This window comes from Pezoporus flaviventris, unplaced genomic scaffold, assembly GCF_033815535.1.
Source record: "Pezoporus flaviventris isolate CSIRO_AGI_PZ_B2104156 unplaced genomic scaffold, CSIRO_AGI_Pfla_v1 ptg000045l, whole genome shotgun sequence".
Taxonomy (NCBI): Eukaryota; Metazoa; Chordata; class Aves; order Psittaciformes; family Psittacidae; genus Pezoporus; species Pezoporus flaviventris.
The window spans coordinates 5282829-5303036 of NW_026892593.1; the positions used below are offsets into that span (position 1 = coordinate 5282829).

Below are 20208 nucleotides of genomic sequence, written 5' to 3' on the forward strand. Positions count from 1 at the left end.
ATGGCTTTGTTTGTTTATTTGATGTAGATCAAAGTCATTGGTATTGAGTCAGGATAAAAATCAGATAAGTAAATTATCACATTTTGAACAAAATGGTTCAATTCAAAGGAATTGTTGGTTTCCTAGTTCACATTTTGTCTAGCAAACCTACAGTTTTTACAGTTATACTAACTAATGGGGCAGAATTATGCATGGATTGGAGAGTGACTAGATTTTACATATATTATATCGTCCAAGTTTTTTAAGGAGTAGTAATTATTTTTTTTTTTTCCAGGCACTAGAACACCTCACATATGTTATTTGGACTAACATTAAACACAGGCATGAATTCAGTATTAACAACTACAGCCCTTACATTGACATCTCCTAGCACTGAAGATTAAATGATGGGGTTTTGGCAAGAAGGAGAGAACATGAGCCAGTGTTTCAGCAAAGTTGACAATGATTTACAGAAAGGCTACCCTAGGTTTCACTCGCTTTCAATGCTTTTCTCCCTTAGCTCCCTTAGAAAGGCCGCATTTGGGTCAGACTGGATTGCAGCCACCCCTACAGGCAAGACACAGGGGCTGAAGCAGATAGCAAAGCACAAGTAATTTTCTCAGTATCATGGAACAAGTTAGACGAAGAATCCGGTCTTTTGTGGGTGCTAATCAATATAACCGTATTCGTCTCTGTCTGCTGCAGAGTACATTAGAGGCTGAAGTAGCTGGATCTGCCAGATACATACAAAGTATTAATTAAATCATTTTTGGCTGCTCATTTGGGGCATAGTTTTGAGGTCTTTTCAATGTTTTTCCAGTAGCATGAAGAGAAGGCACGTTTTGGGCTGTAGCCCACAATATTAGGTTTCACACCTAACGTTCAGCTTATTAGCAAACTCAGTCCCACTACCTTTTCCATTACAGGAGTGACAGTTTCAAAGTGCTGAAAATTACCTACTCTTAGGCATCTCTGAGAGTCAGCACTCTTTAATCTTAGCTAGTGAATGGGTAAAGATGGAGTCTATAAGGAATGTAGGTAGAACTTAGATGAATAAACAGAAAACCACTGTTAAGAGTCACACAGGTTCTGACAGACAGCAATCTGCTGCTTTCTGAAGTCTGCTTGAAGCACTGCTTCTGCCACAATCTCTGCTCCTGTTTTGCTGGTTCTTTTAGTGCATTTAGACTGTGATGCTTCTGGGAATGACATCAGTTACCTCAAAAATGGTGTTGGTAGCCTTCAGAGATGGAAGCACCTACAGTTTCCTTTCTAGACTACTTCAATTTATTTAGTTAAAAAGGAAAACCCTGTGAAAGATTATTTTTATTAAATCTCTCCAGGGCTAGAACTTTACAAAGGGAACCTGGCAATACCTATTCACTTGTTATGCTGTGCAGTGCACGGCAAGCAGAGTCTTAGCCTGTCTTCATGCTCCAGCTCTGTCTCCTTATGGCAAACAGCCAGTGAAATTCCATCACTAGGTTGATTAAACAATTACTTTAAAGTCAACATTGAACAAATACTTTCCTGTAGCTAAGCCCAAAAAGTGGAAACAAACATTACCCCACTTGACAAGTGCGGTAGTTCGTTATTGTCAATTACAGCTGACCACAAGTTTAAAATTACTGTTTCCAGTAAACATAAAGACTATTTTATTTCATTTTATTGATTGAAAAATCCAATTTAAATAGGGAAAGGCTGCTACTGTGGCTTTCCTTGAAATGTTTCTTAAAACCACACTGTCTTATGAATATTTGGAGAAAGTAAATGGTTATTGAGATACTTCCAAGTTGATCATAAACAGTTTCAATTAGACATCATGAAGCAAATTGGAAATGTAGAATCTATATTCTGTTATGGAACACTATATCCTTCACAAAGCATTCTAAAATTAACTTCTCTGTTTAATGCATTAAATTATCCCTAATTGCACATTTGACTGAAGGAGTAAGCCTCTTTTAATCAATCATTGATGTAAAGTCTATTTGCTTTGCAAAACAGTAGATTGATCAATACAAACATTGGTATTTCAAGCTAAACTGTGATATATAATACTGTCCTCATGAGTTAGGAATTAGAATCAAATGTAATACTGTTAGAATACCTGAAATCAAGGATTACTCTTGCCGTTGGCATAATTTTTAAGTGTGCCTCACTTCTTATGGCAATACATTTTGCAATCAAAAGTAATAAGAGTAGAGATTGACGTCAAGCGTGGGTGTTCTGCTGATTTTGCATGGTTGTGTCTCTACCTTTCTCCTAACTGCCAGTGGCCATTTTGATTATATCTTCAATATGTGAATGTGGGGAAGGCACTGTTTTTTGTCAAAACCCAAAAGTGTCACTAGTTACTCTGCTCTTAGAATGCCAGAGAGGAAGGAGCTACTTCTTCCTAAAACCTGTAATGCAAGGCTCAGTTCAACTTTCCCTTTCTTGGCTTCTCACAATTAATAATGTACACATGTAAAAAGCATAGAGTTCACTGTCCCAGTGCCTTTGTGCCAGGTTTTCTGTAGACTTGTCATCACCCCTAAAAATACGACCTGTCTCTGGCAATTTATTTAGCAAAACTTCAGGATAATCTATGTTATATTTTTCTGCAGTGTGCCAGCAAGGTGAATGGAGGTCTGTATACTACCACCAAAGACTACCCTGATGAAGCTATCCATTTTGCCAGGAGTCACCCATTGATGTATCAGCCCATCAAGCCCGTTCATAAGAGACCAATATTAGTTAAAACAGATGGAAAGTACAACCTTAAACAAATAGCAGTGGACAGAGTGGAAGCTGAAGATGGGCAATATGATGTCTTGTTCATTGGTACAGGTAAATTAAAGAAAAGAGGAGGATGATTTAAGGGGAGGGGGGGGGGGGTGTTACCTGCAGGATGAATGGAATTAATTTCTGCATAGTCTAAAAAAAAAAAAAAAATCAATACAACATTCTGTTTTAAAAGTCATTCTTAACATGACTGCACCAGTCTTTGACTTACAGAGATTAGTCATTCTAGACACGTGCTTAACTGTCCTGATAACATTATACAGAAAACTAGTGGTAGGGAAACATTTAAAGACTAAGAAAAGAAATTCAGTACATAATCATGTACATCAACATATTTCTGAGCTGAAACTGGAGACCTGAGAGAAACAAAGTGGATTAATATGATTTTCAAAAAAATCAGATCAAGTTACTTGCTTTATTCCACAGTTTATTTTCCCCAGTTCTAGAGACCACAAGTCTAGCTGATACTGTTAAAAAGAAACTGCCAGCTTCCAGATTTGGGTTAAACACAGCTCAAGGAAGGAAGGAGGAAATACCCAAGTTTCTTAAAAAAATATGTTAGAAGTTTTCTGCCAAGTTTTTTTGTTCTTTTGTGCCATTTCCATATATTACAGACATACACTTTCATAAGATAGAGAGAGCTTGTTTAAAGAGGATTTGTAAATATCAACAAAAAAATAATATGATTAAGATAAAATATATTATAGTATTGTAGACCTGCACTAACTCTAAGCAAGCAGAGGGAAAAACATATTCTTATGGAATTTGAAAAATAAGAAAACTGAAGAAAATAGGAGGAAAGCCTGGAACTAAACAAGACTTTAGTCACATCTAATCCATCTGGAAAAATCCAAGGATTCATCCATTCACATTTTAACAATTTAACAACAGGAGTGGTATCACAAATCATTTTGACCATTTTGTCTAGGAAAGCAGTTACAGTGAGTTATTTTTTACAAATGAAATTCCTCTGATAAGCACATTTCAGCGTTGAGAACACTCAAAAGAAGCATGTTTGTACACCAGCAAAGGCTTATTTATACTAGTGCTGATTTCTATGGTTTTAAACAGCCTCAGTATGGTTTTGGTATTGGACTTAGTATGGTCTATAAAACATTGTGCCATGTGCCACTTATTTCTGTACAGCAGGTTTTAAAATGGTGCCTAGATTTTCTCATATTTTCCATTTAAATTTATGATTGAGATATTGTATCAAGTACCCTCGTACACAAATCCGCTGTTCAGCAAAGCTGAATCCAAAGGGACTTAAGTGTGTGTGTTAGAGCTGTGCTGAGTGGCACCCAACAGCTGTTTAGTCTTCTTGAGATGTCTAATCTCAGGTGACAGGAAATTCCAGCATAGGAATTTGGGCTTTAGAAACTCTGAAACAAACCCTTCAATCTCTGCTCTGGCAAAGCCCCCATCAAAAAATGCACTGCTTCTTTTGTCAATATAATGCTAGAAAGGGTTAATCTTTTTTTATCCAAGTCCAACACCTGCTGTGTAACATAAGCAAACAGGGTCTTACAGCTGAGCACGAGTTTCCTTAGGGTAGCAGTGTAGGTTAGAAAAGTGCATAAAGACAAAGTCTAAATGTCAGGGCTTTCACGTGTCTGTCAGCAGGATTTGAAGAGGGACTTACTTATGAAAATCAGATCTCAGAATGCAATTTATTTTTACTGTTCTATCACAAAATGAATGCCTTTGATTATATATTCTGTTTGAGAACTGGTGTATGACCCCAGCCTAATGGCTCCTCTTTACATTTGCCCCTTTGATCTTTTGCTGAACATTTTTCCCAGTGCTTGTCTGCTTAATATTTCCTCTGTAAATCAAAGGTGACTGAAAGCAACAGAAGAAAGGAAGTGATATTTGCCATTGTTGATGACAGATTTTCAAATTAAAGAAAGCAAGACTATTTTAGCAATAGCAAGAAAAAGCTGAAGTGGTAGAAGACCAGATGCTATTTGTGTGTTTTAATTTCCTGCAAGAGTTGTAGTGACAGAAAAGCAGATAAATCTAAACTCTAAAATGCCTTAGAATTTTTTGAATGTGCAAGCTTTTTGGTTCACCTTCCTTTGATTAACAAACACCTTCAGCTCAACAGCAGCTCAGTTTCCCCAGCAGAGGGGAAGAACTGGGGACAGTGTACCCCTGCAGGTTTTTGTACTCCTGCTTGGAGCAATTGAGCTGCTGCCAGTAATTAAGGATAGTTAATAGTTTCCTAACTAGTGTAAACACTCTGATCCTATAATTAAAGATACTTTACACTCCTTGGCCTTGATTATCTCAGCTCCTGCCTACTCTCGTTTCTCTTCTTGAAATACGGTCACCCTTCCTGCAGCTCACCAAGGAGTTATGACCAATAGATTGAAAAATACACGTGAATTAATTATATAGCTCAGGGATAACTCAGTTGACTTGTATTTGCCAGGGACAAATTGTCATATGTGTCTATTTTCTAAGAGTAAGAATCCTCATCACTAACCACAAGATTCAACTACAGGCACATATTTGTAAATTTATATCCATTATCAATTTGAAAAAAGTCTTTTAGTGTATTTGAAACCATATAAATGTTTTGACCAATTATAAACTTTAGTTTTGGTTTGCTTTGTTTTTCTTTTTTTTTACCCATTCTCAGATAATGGAATTGTGCTGAAAGTTATTACAATTTATAATCAAGAGACAGAATCAATGGAAGAAGTGATTCTTGAAGAGCTGCAAGTATTCAAGGTGAAATGAGCTGTATATGAATCATATATATAAGTCTTGAATTTTCTGCGGAAATAAATGTATAAAAATATCTGAGGATTGCGAAATATATATTAGTTGTGTGCAAGAAAATTTCTAATGATCCAGTTATTTTATGACAGGAAATCTCTGTTTTCAACTAAAGTTTTTCTGAAGTGGAGTTATAGCCCAAGTACTTTCAATACATGCGTATTTCATGTTGCAACTTTTAATTGGAAACTTGATGCATTTAATTCAGTTTTCTCTCATATCCAATTAAGTATTTAAATAAGTACAGAAGGTGTACTACATGTACAAAAAATGTGCCTACTTCAATCTTGAAAGCTTAAATGAAGTCCAGACAAAAAAAAAAAAAAAAAAAAAGCCTAATCCTCAGAAAGAGTGAATTAGTTAATCTGTCTTTACAGTGGGCAAACCTGAGATCTCGTGAGGCAAAACTCTGTTCTGTTTAAGAATATTCCATATATAAAGTTCAGTATTAAACGTGGCAAAGCTAAGATAATGAAATCCTCTTAGAAATTATTCACATCTTGCTACATTAGCCACATAGGTAAAGCAGGAGACTAATATCCAAACTCAGATATTCAAATCTGGCACCTGTATTTAGGCAGTGTAATAAAAAACTTGTTGCCTGAAGAAAAAAAAAATCACAGAAATTGCCCCTCTTGATAAAGCTGGTTTTCAACAGACCTATTAGGGGCTATGTTTTGCCATTGCTCCAGGAAGTATGAGCAGAGGGCAGACAGGACAATGCTGAAAGAAGGAATTCCTGCTATTTTTATCTTATCTTCAATGAATGTTTTCTTATAAAGACACTCCACTTATCACTTTCAAGTAGGACAAAAGAGATTCAGTGGTGGCAAGAACTAATACCATGTTTGACAGCAAAATTGTAGTGCTCCTGTGGCTCAGTAATCCTGAATTAAGTGTTGGCTGGTTGTCTTTAAATAAGGTCTTTAAAAGCAATACAGTCACAATTTCCTCTTTCTGTAGCATCAGAACTTAAAGAGAAGCAAAATATCAAGCAAAGCTGATATAATAAGTAAACATCAACGCTAATTTATCTACTTTCTTGTCACAGAAAAAAGACACTATTTTTTTCTGAGCAAGGAATATTTCCTATTTTCTAGGTGCCAGCTCCTATTATTTCTATGGAAATTTCTTCAAAAAGGGTATGTATTTGACAAGTTTGAAATGTGAAGATTGTGACTCAAATGTAAGTAAGCTATAAACTGTGTAAATAGACAGATGTGCATCATCTATTATGAGATCTTTTCTGATATGTGTAATCCTTTTTTAATACAAAGTGATAATTATAGTCTCTGTTCTTTTATAAATCATTTCTATTTTTCAACTCTAATGTTAAATCCCCTTAGTTCACACGATCATGCTTATCAAAGCAAATAAAAACCAGCCTGTTTCAGGAGTTACTGGCATATTAATCACAGTTCGGACTAGCTTGGTGGATATGACAGCTCACAGAAAAGTTCTTTGCTGATAAATGCAGACAGACTTCAACCCCACAAGAATATCAGCGCAAAAAGAGCCTTGCTGGCTCTCCCACGTACTCAGCTGCCCACGAAAGGCAGGGCTTTGGATCTGACTCCCTTTTGGTTTTCTGCTAGTTTCTGCTAATATAAACACTCACGTTATTACTCTTGTATGTAGATTCTCATCTGTACCATATTATCATATCATCTCAGGATGAAGCCATTATAAACATAAGATCTTAACAGATCTTAGACATCTGGTGCAACATAGGTGAACATAAACACAGTGAAACACAAGTAACGAAGAATGAAAATTGCATTAATAGGAGGTGTGATTGTGCTCCAAAAGATCGTTTTAGTATTGGTGTCTATCAACTTGCATTGTTTCTGTAGGTAATGCAGAAAGACAAACTCCTCTGATGGTGACTCAGGGAAGGATCTTAGGAGTGAATGTTCTGAATTATTTCCTGGATCAATCTGTTTTTTTCCCATTGACTGTGAAAGCAGCTTTGGAGACTAGATTGTCTAAAACTGCACCAAAATGATTATTTAGAGTAAGACTTCAGTGTCATTGAAGATATTTGCATTACCTTTAGCTACCAGTGAAATGTCATGCTAAAAGGGCTGTGTTGGAAGTGTAAAGAGGTGTTACTGTATAAAAAACAAAGTAGTCTTCCACCATTAGATCCTGCTCCCGAGATGGCTGCTAACTTTTCTAATTCAAGTGTCCGGGAGATCTGAAGAGAGTTGTAAAAAAGCCACCAGAGCAATCCAGTGGTTGAAGAATAAACTTATTTGTGAAAAAACTAGCTTAACTTTTTCAAGATATCAATGAGAAGACTAGAGAGAACAGAACAGTCAAACATAAAACTTTACCAAAGTGACTTCCTAGTGTAAGTGTATAGAGATTCTTGAACACTGATAGGAAAGAAATATGAAATTAAATAATCAAATTCAGCTTGCTGTATGTAGATAATCTTGAAAAACTTAAATCTTGAAACTTAAATCTTGAAATAGAATAGTTTTCTGATACTGAGAACAATTAAATGTTGGAATACGTCTTAGGGACAGGGTTGACACTAAGTAATTATCAGTAATGGTCGCTGCCCACCAGGCGCAGGGAGAAACAAGGAGGTCGTGTTGCTGACCCTGTTGCTGGTGTCCCAGACTGTTGACCAATATGGTCGCCTTCAGAAAGAGAGCTTGCAGTAAGAAGACAGTAGCAACTCAGACAGAGACCCCGTCCCAAACCATGGCTGTTCAGGTCTCTGGATGCAGGGAGTGCCAGAGCCTGCTGCTGCCGGGGGAGGGAGGACAGGATTCCACCTGCGTGAGGTGTGAGCAGGTAGAAGATTTGCTTAGCCTGGTGGCAAGACTTAAGGAGGAGGTTGAGACACTGAGGACCATCAGGGAGTGTGAAAGGGAGATCGACTGGTGGAGTAACTCCCTGGCAGGCCACTCGGAATGGTTCCAGGGAGATACCCCCCAAAAGGGGAAGGACCCCCTGCCTTCTCACACAGAGGGGGATGGCCCGAGACACCCCCTGCCCTGTAGCTGTTGCGCAGAGGTAGGGGACCAAAAAGACGACGAGGGTTGGAAGCGAGTTCCAGTTCGGCGTCATGGGAAACCCTCCCCCCTTCCTGCCCTGCTTCCCCAGGTGTCCTTCCGTAATAGGTTCGAGGCCCTGGGTCTTGAAGGAGAGGTAGGTGAGAACGTGGTGCAAGGCCAGCCTGCAAGGCCACATGGGAAAAGGCGGTCGACTTTGCACCTCAAGACTGCCTCTGTCAAGAAAGAAAGAAGGGTCATTGTAGTAGGCGATTCCCTTCTGAGAAGAACAGAGGGCCCGATATGCAGAGTTGACCCTCATCATAAGGAAGTGTGTAGTCTGCCTGGAGCCCGGATCAGGGATATCACTAGGGCGCTCCCCAGCCTGGTGCACCCGACAGACTACTACCCGCTGCTGATCTTCCAGGCAGGTGAGGGGGAAGCTGCTTCCCGCAGTCTGAGGGGGATGAAGAAAGACTACAGGGCCTTGGGGCGAATGGTGAAAGAGTCTGGGGCTCAAGTGATCTTCTCCTCACTCCTTCCATCTTCCATTGATGATGTGGGAAGGAATGGGAAGATTCAGTTCATAAACGATTGGCTTCGAGACTGGTGCTACAGGCAGGGCTTTGGGTTCTTTGATAACAGCTGGTTTTATAGGGCACCAGTCTGGACAATGGCATGTGGGAAAGGTTTATCTCACAGAGGGAAAAGGATGCTGGGGCACGAATTAGCAGGGCTCATTTGGAGAGCTTTAAATTAGATTTGAAGGGGGATGGGGTTGTAGCTGGACTTGCCCCAGTGGGGCAGCACTCCAGAATTGATGAAGACTGGGCGGCCTCCTATAATTCTAGGGTGAAATCAATGTGCTCAGCTCGCTCCCTGGAATGTCTGTACACCAATGCGCGCAGCATGGGAAATAAGCAGGAGGAGTTGGAAACCTGTGTTAAGTCAGGAGACTATGATCTGGTGGCAATTACAGAGACGTGGTGGGACAGCTCACATGACTGGAATATAGTCATGGAGGGCTATGTCCTTTTCAGGAAAGACAGGCCAGCCAGGCGGGGTGGTGGGGTTGCTCTTTATGTGCAGGAGCAACTACAATGCACTGAGTTCTGTTCAGGGACAGATGACGAGCGAGTTGAGAGTCTGTGGGTGAGAATTAAGGGGCAGGCTGGCAGGGGCGATACTGTTGTGGGTGTCTGTTACAGACCACCAGATCAGGGTGAGGAAGTTGACGAGGCCTTCTACAGGCAGCTGAGAGCGGCCTCACAGTCACAGGCTGTGGTCGTTGTGGGGGATTTTAACTTCCCTGATGTTTGCTGGAAGGACCACTCGGCAACCCAGCCACAGTCCAGGAGGTTCCTCCAGTGTATGGATGATAACTTCCTCCTGTAAATGGTGGATGAGCCAACCAGGAGAGGAGCGCTGCTGGATCTCATCCTCACTAACAAGGAGGGTCTGGTTGAAGCAGTAAGGGTTGAGGGCTGCCTTGGTTGCAGCGACCACGAGATGGTGGAGTTCAGGATCTTGTGTGGTAGGACCAGTAGAATAGCAAGTAGAATTGCAACCCTGGACTTTAGCAGGGCAAACTTTGGCCTTTTCAAGCAATTGCTAGGGGAAATCCCATGGGCAAGGCTGCTTGAAGGTAAAGGGGCCCAAGATAGTTGGTTGGCATTCAAGGGTTGCTTTTTCCGAGCTCAAGATCGGAGCATCCCGACACGTAGGAAGTCAAGGAAGAGGGCCAGGAGACCTACGTGGCTAAATAGGGAATTGCTGGGTATGCTCAAGTGGAAGAGGAGAGTTTACAGGTCATGGAAGGAGGGGCTGGCCACTTGGGAGGAATATAAGGCTGCTGCTAGAGGATGTAGGAAGGCAGCTAGGATGACGAAGGCCTCCTTAGAATTAAACCTGGCAAGAGGGGTCAAGGACAGCAGAAAGAGCTTTTTCAAATACATGGCAGACAAAACTAACACCAGAGGCAATGTAGGCCCACTGATGAACGGGATGGGTGCCCTGGTGACAGAAGATACAGAGATGGCAGAGTTACTGAACGCCTTCTTTGTCTCTGTCTACTCTGCTGCAGGCGGTCCTGAAGAGCCCTGTACCCCTGAGACCTCAGATGAAGTCAGGTCAATGGAGCAGTTTGCCTTAGTCGATGAGGAATGGGTTAGAGACCAGTTGAGCAATCTGGACATCCATAAATCCATGGGTCCAGATGGGATGCACCCGTGGGTGCTGAGGGAACTGGCGGAAGTCATTGCTAGACCACTCTCCATCATCTTTACCAAGTCTTGGGAAACGGGAGAGGTGCCTGAGGACTGGAGGAAAACAAATGTCACTCCAGTCTTCAAAAAGGGCAAGAAGGAGGACCCGGGTAACTATAGACCGGTCAGCCTCACCTCCATCCCTGGGAAAGTGATGAAACACCTTATCCTTGGTGCCATCTTAAGGCATATCAAGGATAAGAGGGTTATGAGGGGCAGTCAGCATGGCTTCACCAAGGGGAAATCATGCTTGACCAATCTCATAGCCTTTTATGAGGAAATAACACGTTGGATGGATGATGGCAGAGCGGTGGATGTGGTCTACCTTGACTTCAGCAAAGCATTTGACACAGTCTCCCACAGCATCCTCACAGCTAAATTGAGGAAGTGTGGTCTGGATGATCGAGTAGTGAGGTGGACTGTGAACTGGCTGAAGGAAAGAAGCCAGAGAGTTGTATTCTATGGGGCAGAGTCTAGTTGGAGGCCTGTATCTAGTGGAGTGCCTCAAGGGTGGGACCAGTATTATTTAATATATTCATCAACGATTTGGATGAGGGAATTGAGTGTACTATCAGCAAGTTTGCTGATGACACTAAGCTGGGAGGAGGGGCTGACATGCCAGAAGGCTGTGCTGCCATCCAGCGAGACCTGGACAGGCTGGAGAGTTGGGCAGGGAATAACTTGATGAAATATAACAAGGGAAAGTGTAGAGTCCTGCATCTGGGCAGGAACAACCCCAGGTTCCAGTATCGGTTGGGAAACGACCTGTTAGAGAGCAGTGTAGGGGAGAGGGACCTGGGGGTCCTAGTGGACGACAGGATGACCCTGAGCCAACACTGTGCCCTTGTGGCCAAGAAGGCCAATGGCATCCTGGGGTGTATTAGAAGGGGGGTGGTTAGCAGGTCTAGAGAGGTTCTCCTTCCCCTCTACTCTGCCCTGGTGAGACCGCATCTGGAATATTGTGTCCAGTTCTGGGCCCCTCAGTTCAAGAAGGACAGGGAGCTGCTGGAGAGAGTCCAGCGCAGGGCAACGAAGATGATTAAGGGAGTGGAGCATCTCCCTTATGAGGAAAGACTGAGGGAGCTGGGTCTCTATAGTTTGGAGAAGAGGAGACTGAGGGGTGACCTTATTAGTGTATATAGATATATAAAGGGGTGTGTCATGAGGGTGGAGCCAGGTTCTACTCAGTGGCAAACAATGATAGGACAAGGGGTAATGAGTACAAACTGGAACACAAGAGGTTCCACTTAAACTTGAGAAGAAACTTCTTCTCAGTGAGGGTGACGGAACACTGGAACAGGCTGCCCAGGGAGGTTGTGGAGTCTCCTTCCCTGGAGACATTCAAAACTAGCCTGGACACATTCCTGTGTAACATTATCTAGGTGTTCCTGCTCCGGCAGAGGGATTGGACTAGATGATCTTTTGAGGTCCCTTCCAATATCTAGCATACTGTGATACTGTGATACTGTGAAACATAAGAGTTGAGTTTATGTGAAAAACGTTATGTAGCTTGAGCATTTTAGCTGGTATCTTTTGAACTTGGACTTAGCCTGTGAAGAGCTGCTTGCTAGCTTTGTTGCAATATCCTTGTAAGACTAACCAGTCTTCACTAAGTCAGTGGGACAATAAAACATCATGTTTCAGGTCTGAGCTAGTTATCTGCAGTGGCTGGCAAGGAATGTTCTTCTTTGATGTTCAGTCGGCTAGATATAGGATGATTCTTGCCCTCCTCTGATGGACCAAGATTTAGGGTAGTCTTCACCCCTGCTAAAAGATGAAAGAGAAAAATCCTATCTCATATGTCTAATTGAAAGTGTTGTTCATGTCTTCTGGGACAATCACACTGCAGCCTTTACAGACAAGAAAGAATTCCCCGCAAACAAGGATCTTTTTCATTCCTATTGGCAGACTGAGCTCCTGCTACTATAATCTGGTTTATCTCAGCTGAAAAAGTCTTCAAGCATTGTTATTACCAGTCTCTCCCCAGCTCTTCCCCTGATATTTCTGAAAGTTAAATCTGAACAGATATAGGGGGTGTAATTAGGGAGTGAGAATGGACTATCTGGATTAAATTTCATGTTTTGCGATAGGTAAATCAGACTAAATGAGCTGCCAGTATTTTCCAGCTTTAAACTGTTTCAAAATATCATATTTCGAAAGCTTGGTCTAAGAGTGGGAATTATGGACAAATTTTAGCCATTAGGGTAAGCACAATTTAAGTGTTCATTAGGAATCTTTTCTCTGACTGGTAAAACCATGAAAGTGAGCTGTGCAGAAGCAGTTCCTATAGCAGTGCACACTGCATATTTCTGTATTCAGACAATTTGCATTCACCAGCAACAGGATTTTTTTCTCAAATCCTTGTAAATTCAAGCTTTTCTTTTCTGAATTTATCATGCCAACATCTCAAGAATTAGATTGATCATCTTTCATTTGATTTGAAAAGGACATTTATGTGAACTCAGGAGATTCAAACAGCCTTAGCACTAATGCTGCAAAGAAACCCCAAATTCTGCAAATAAATACTAAATAAGTAGATTATGACTGGCTAATTTGTAAAGAAAGACTGCACAGCACCAGGAAAAAAATAAACAAACAAGCAACAACAACAAAACCTCCAATCATCTATCTCCTGTGCACTGAGGGATTATACAAATCATACGTCACAACTGCTTACGTGTATACGTGATCATATTGTAAGTAGCTAGATCAGGAATGAAATATATTTGATAATTCCCATATTAAGATTGAGGTTCCTTATAGTTCTTGCAAATTTGAATGTCTTTGTTTAAAGTCTGTCATGTCAGGTGTTTTCTGCAGATATGTTAGGTAACAGGGAAGTGTAAAAAGGGAAGCACTGGAAACAATCCCAAGGAAGAAAAATAAACTTAAGATCCTGCTTATTCAAACACCAATCTTACAACCTGAAACTTCAGAAGAGAGGAAATGCCAAAATAAACTTGTTCATTTTACCTTCCTTCTGTTCCTCTGTCCTCATGCGGAAGAGTTTAATCTGTAATCAGATATTTTCCCACAGAGTAACTCTGCCTCCCTCTGGGCACAGGCTGGATACACAGCTGGCAAGCAATGATAAAGCTAACACTTCTTAAATAACTTCATTGGTAACAGAAGTTTCGGTGGAAATTCTAGGAATTTAATTGTATGTGATGCATTTTTTTCCAGCAACAGCTCTATGTTGGATCTGAGTCTGCCATAGCACAAGTGAAGTTCCACCAGTGTAACATGTACGGCACTGCCTGTGCTGACTGCTGCCTCGCTCGAGACCCATACTGTGCCTGGGATGGGATCTCCTGCTCCCGATACTATCCCACAGGAATGCAGGCAAAGAGGTGAGAACTGCTGCATTCCGTTATATCCTTTTTTACAAAACACCTTCGTAAAGTGTTCCTACTGCAACACAGAGTACCCCCCCCTCCCCCCCCCCAAAAAAATAACTGAGCAGTGAGAAGATATGTAGTCTGCTAATTTATTAGCACAACCTTTGAGGATTGCAAAGGAGAGAAAGTAACAAGATGGTATAAACTGCAGTAACAGAAATATTTCTATGAATGAAGCAGTCACATAGTAATTATTTGCAGTAGGTTTTAAACAAACCTCTATTTCCTTCTATATATTTTGGTGTGCAAAGAAAGATGCTTTACAACATTGGAGACATAGTTTAGTACTATTATAAAGAAAATATATCACACTGCAATAACATATATAATAGCATTTCCAAAAGAAAGCAAAGAAGAATCTGTGCTAATAACCAAATACCTTCACAGCCAACATGAAACCAGAGTATCTGCTAAAGTTTAGGCTTAGGCTTCCTCCAGTGAATTTATAAAGCCTGTGCAAACCTCATGAAGTTCAACAAGTGCAAGTACAAAGTCCTGAAACTGCGGGTTCTTGTTCTTGTTGTGCACACATTATCTTTCCATGAACCTCCATGCACTAAAACAATGCACAGCTGACTCTAGCCAGGCACAACAGACATTTCTGTTGATTTTTTTAAAAGACAGTGAGCACAGTCATGTTACATTGGGTAACTTGACATTTTGGTTAAGGCACATTAAAAAGTAAAAATGAGTAATACAGCCAATGACTCATTATAATTAAGAATTTCTTGGGCATATTGTACTAAGGCATAGGGTAAACCAAGTCAGAAACCTACAACACTTTTACAAGCATGATTGCACAGTATTCTCATGCCTTTTTCAAGCAGACCTAAGGGACAAAGTGACCTCTGTTTGTATCCTTAATGTGAGAAGAGTCTGGCTAAAATAATAAGACCACTTTGATTCGAATGTTATCTTCTTTAGATCCTAATGCCTCCAAGGCATGACAAGTGTTTAGAGAATAGAAAAATAGAAAAAACTGTAAACTAAGGCACTAAGGAAGAGGATAGAGAGATAACTGCAGCATAAATACAGAAAAAAATCTGCCTGACATCTGGTACCAATTTGTTAAGCTGTGAAAGTTTATATTATAATTCCTTTCAAATGCATAGCCTGGACAGTTAATCAGATAGAGGATTTAATTAAGGACAAATAAAAACTGAACCCAAAATCCTGTATCTTGGTGATGGTGGTACAATATCATACAATGTCATGGTAGTTACAGGTGCACGGCTCCTGCATACTGCAAATACTTAAGCCAGAAGGAAATTATATTGCATCCAAATTCCATGAGTGCCTCAGAAAGTAGAGGTCCAGGACTTCAGGGAAAGTTTTAGTCCACTATTACCTCTGCAATCTCACACAGGCAGGTTCAATTTTTACCTAAACAAGTACTAAATTCTGCAAGTAAAATTCTTGCTGTGCCAGCTCACCATTCAGGCTGAAAATGGGCTTGAGTGATTTTAAAATGTCTTTCAGTTCGGGTAGGTCTTCTTGTAATCTGTGATTGTTTAGCTAATTTTAGGAAGCTGACAGTCACCCTCCTGCCTCCTCTCCCTCTCTGGTCTCTTTCTCTACCATCCACTCCACCAGTAAGCACATAAACATGCTCTTGCACCTTGCAGCTAGGTGCAGGTGCTATGTCAAATGTCTTTTTGTTATAACATTTGGTCCAGCAAACCCTGACTGAGTCTACTGATTTATTTATGCAAACCACAGTGATGCCTTTTCTCCCTGAGACTTTTTGACTTTGCCTCATCTATCCCTGTGAAATAATAAAGAAACATGGAGGCAGTGGTGATGATGATGTCCACTGTATTGCTTTCTTGCAGATCATTTTTACCAAGTTCCTGAAAGCACAATTACAGACTGAAAGCTAATTCACCTAGTTATAGATTGAAAAAGACACTTCCACATATTCAGTACATTTGCTAGTCACTTAAAATTTTTCCTTGTGGTACTTCATGTCAGAAATTGTCTTGTACTCTATTATTCATGGAATTCTGAATGAAATGCTTACTAAGAAAAAGAATACCAAATACCAGGCTTATGTCAGTATTTCTGAAATATGTTTATCTCCCATCATATCCCTCTCTTTAAGCACCTCTGCCCATTTTTTCCTTCTCTTCAAAAAAGTAGCAGGTGAAAGCACTGGTAAATGTTATCTTCCCCAGTCTTCATACACAAAACAGTAAAACTCCATCAACAAACATTTTTTTTTCCAGACTAGTTCTGATGAATGGAGGTTTATCCTGTTTTACAGAATGAGGATTTCTTTAGCTCTACAATGATCTTCAGGACTTAAAACTAAATAGTACATGCCTGCTAACTGTCCTGTTCCTGATAGGTAGGGCTGCTGGGCCTGATAGAAACAAGGTTTTCTTATGGCTTTTTTCAAAGACTAATGTCTATAGTATTTTTGTATATTTGCGCAAGAAAATATCTGTTCTGAATAATCTGTATATACAGATATACAAAGCTGGTGGCAACATTATTCAGCAGCGACACTTTGCAGAGTTATCAGTAAGCATGGCTGTAGTAAGCACTGTAATGTACACATTACAGTGAGAACTCCAAGGGCATGATAAAGCTCAGGGTTTGTTTAATAATGTGCACCCATTTTTAGCACTTCTGCTGAAAAAGCCTAACACAGTCCCTACTGAACTTGCAGATTCCCTTGAAACAACAATGACAAAACATTGCTTCTGCTCTGAGTATCAGTGAGGGTTAAAGATGTCCTCTTGGTCCACCAGCACCTCTGGATCAGAAGTTCATACGAGTGACAGAATTCAGGAAATAACCCCTGTCTACTGAAAGTTTAGAAATATGATGAGTAACATCCATCAGCAAGATCCTTAAGTGTAAATCCACATAGTTTCAGTAAATTCAATTTGTGCCAAATAAAAATTGTCTTTTTTATTCACATAACATTATTTAAGCATTATTAAGTATTAAATGCAAAGAATAACAAAAGTGCTTGGTTTTGCTTTTTTCTATCATATATGATTTATACTCTACACATACCTGCTGTCTAAGATTTGCTGCCTTGCATATTTCTGTAAATCTGTTATGCATGGCATTGGTAATACCATGTAAAATTATGTAAATATAGGAAAGTACCCTTAGCACAACTAAATTTCAGGTTGTTGGAAATACTACATATGGCAAGATATAACATTCCAATAGGCTCTTTTGTTTCCCTAGTAAACAATCTTAATTTTATTTATCAGGACACTCAGAGGAAAAATTTGCTATATAAAAGCACAGTTCTTCTGGGAATGCATTGTACAGTTATGATTTTCATTATTTTTCTGCAAATGCATATAAAAAGCTCAAAGCCCAAAACTCACAAAAATTTTTCTCTCAAAAAGCAGTTGCATTATTTCCAGGTCACAGACAGGGCGCCCAGGTTCTCACCACAGTTCCACCACTCACTCACTTTCTAAGAATGAGCATGTCATGAATATGTCTGTTTCCCTGTTGAGAAAAATAAGCTTAACAACTGTCTGCTACACAGATATAATAAGGTACTTGCTCTGCTGTTTGAGATTCCCAAGTGAAAAAAAATAACATGACAGCAAAGGATAAAAGAACTACCATTCACATACATGGCAAACTGTTTGAAACTAAAAAAAAAGAACATTTCCTTGGCTTCCAGAAAGAGAGAACCCAAATAAAGGCTAAAGATCCCTTTGACCCTTTCTAGCATTGAATGTTGCCCAGTTGGTTCAGAGGATCTTAGTAGTTATAACATTAGTGTAGTTAGCAATGTATAAACTGGACTCATAGTTCTGCCTCTTCCCCAGACAAGTGTGTTTCTTTTACTCAGGCACGTGATTCCCAATAGCTTGAGAGAAAATATTGTTGGATAAATGTTTACTTCTCTCAACAATCCTAAAGTTTTAGGAACCAAGATTTAGCTCCTTATGTTTTTAATGAATGCCACTTTAACATAAACCAAACAATTTGTAAGCTAAACGTGTTATCTCAAACACTTCCATCTTTTCCCCTCCAGACGTTTCCGCAGACAAGATGTTCGACACGGAAATGCAGCACAGCAGTGTTTTGGCCAGCAGTTCATTGGTAATCTGCTCACACAGTTACAAATTACTAGCGAATGCCTGGAGCAGAGAGCACAGGCTTTGCCAAGAGTATGAGCCAGACCATGACATCATTCAAGTTCTTTTATTGGCATATTCTTGTAATAACTTAGAAGAGTCATGGGAGATCATGTCATCCAGGTCTAAGCATGACTTCATTGATGGCAGGTTAGGTGGATCCCATAGAGTTCATGTAGCTCTGCAGCTTTTTCATTCAGACTAGGGATGTGGCTAATGCATCTCAAGGGCTTCCAACAGAAATGTTAGTGGAAAGATGGGCCAGGGATAAAAAACAACAGGCCTGTATCCTGAAATTAATATGAAATACTGCCAGGACACTCAATCAGAATTGAAGCAAAGACATGGGCAATGACATGTTAGAACACAGATGTGTATTTATGACCATCATCAAGATTTGTCCTAAAAAAGGACGGATTACTGTGTCTAATGCTCTTTGCTTTCCAAGCCTCAAAAAGTGATGATTTCAAACATCAGTAATGAGAATGGTAAAACAGACAGAAAACAGTTGTTTGGACTTCCACAGTCTTTTGCTTGATAACAGCCAATATATTTGTAGAAGAAAATAAAAATCAAATATAAAAGATTCTTTTAGATAGATATTTTAATATACTAAATATCAGATATTTTACCAGAGAAGGATTCATTAAAGTTGTAGTCCAGAATACAGTAGATATTGGAAAAGTGTATTCTAATATGAAATACTAATTATATCCTAAGTTTGGAATACAACTGAAAAATCACAATGATAACAAACCCTATAATTTTAGGGTCCAAAACTGATTCATCTCAAGAACATTTCTCACTGCTATAGAATAAGAAATTTTCATTAAGGCAACTGGACTCCTCCAGTATAACATCTAGCTTATCTTCCTCTAGATGTTTTGCTGGATGCAAAAGCAGAATTGAGTTCCAATTAATTTCATTCACCTTGTTCTTATTGGCACCCTTGGGTCAAAACTTTACATGTATTTAACATGCATATTTATAATATTGGTTAGGGTATTTACAGGTGTTAAGAATTTCATTCTGCAGAAGTCTATGTGTCCTCATTTTCATCTGGTGTCCTCAACATAAGAAGGACATGGAGCTGTTGGAGCAAGTGCAGAGGAGGCCACAAGGATGATTAGGGGACTGGAGTACCTCCCATATGAATACAGGCTGAGAAAGTTGGGGCTGTTCAGCCTGGAGAAGAGAAGGCTGCGTGGAGACCTCATAGCAGCCTTCCAGTATCTGAAGGGGGCCTACAAGGGTGACAGAGAGGGACTTCTCATCAGGGACTGTAACAATAGGACAAGGGGTGGTGGATTTAAACTTAAACAGGGAAAGTTCACGTTAGATATAAGGAAGAAGTTCTTTATTGTGAGGGTGGTGAGGCCCTGGCACAGGTCTCCCAAAGGAGTGGCAAATGCTCCACCTATGGCAGCGTTCAAGGCCAGGTTGGACAGAGCCTTGGGCAACATGGTCTAGTGTGAGGTGTCCCTGCCCATGGCAGGGGGTGTGAACTGGATGATCTTCAGGTCCTTTCCAACCCAAACCATTCTGTGATTCTATGATTATATTTAAGCATGTATTGAATCCTCCTGTTTCACTGAGTGACAATGAAATAGATGAACTATTCATAAAAACCAGGCATAAGCAATTAGCAATGTGAAAGGCTGAGATCTGTTTCTTGTGTATAATTTTATCTGAGTCACAGCATAATTCGGTCCATTTATTTTATGACCAGATCCTGTAAGAGTCTGAGATGATGGGAAAATTCACTTAGCAGGTCTGATCTTCACCAGAAACTGTTTTTCAGTCACTATCTGGTTGGATCTGCATTAAACTTCACACTTAAAAGTAAATATACCCTGAATATTGAATGCAACAACTA

General features: G+C 40.1%; 1 protein-coding gene across 2 annotated transcripts in view; it reads left to right on the forward strand.

Moving 5' to 3' along the window:
- Positions 1-20208, forward strand: part of SEMA3E (semaphorin 3E) — a 138085-nt gene that overhangs the window by 115544 nt on the left and 2333 nt on the right. For both annotated transcript variants that reach the window (XM_061467306.1, XM_061467305.1), the window contains 5 exons: positions 2586-2808; positions 5408-5499; positions 6648-6689; positions 14000-14166; positions 18230-18297. In XM_061467306.1, the coding sequence (XP_061323290.1) occupies positions 2586-2808; positions 5408-5499; positions 6648-6689; positions 14000-14166; positions 18230-18297 (592 nt within the window). The remainder of the gene's footprint in view (positions 1-2585; positions 2809-5407; positions 5500-6647; positions 6690-13999; positions 14167-18229; positions 18298-20208) is intronic.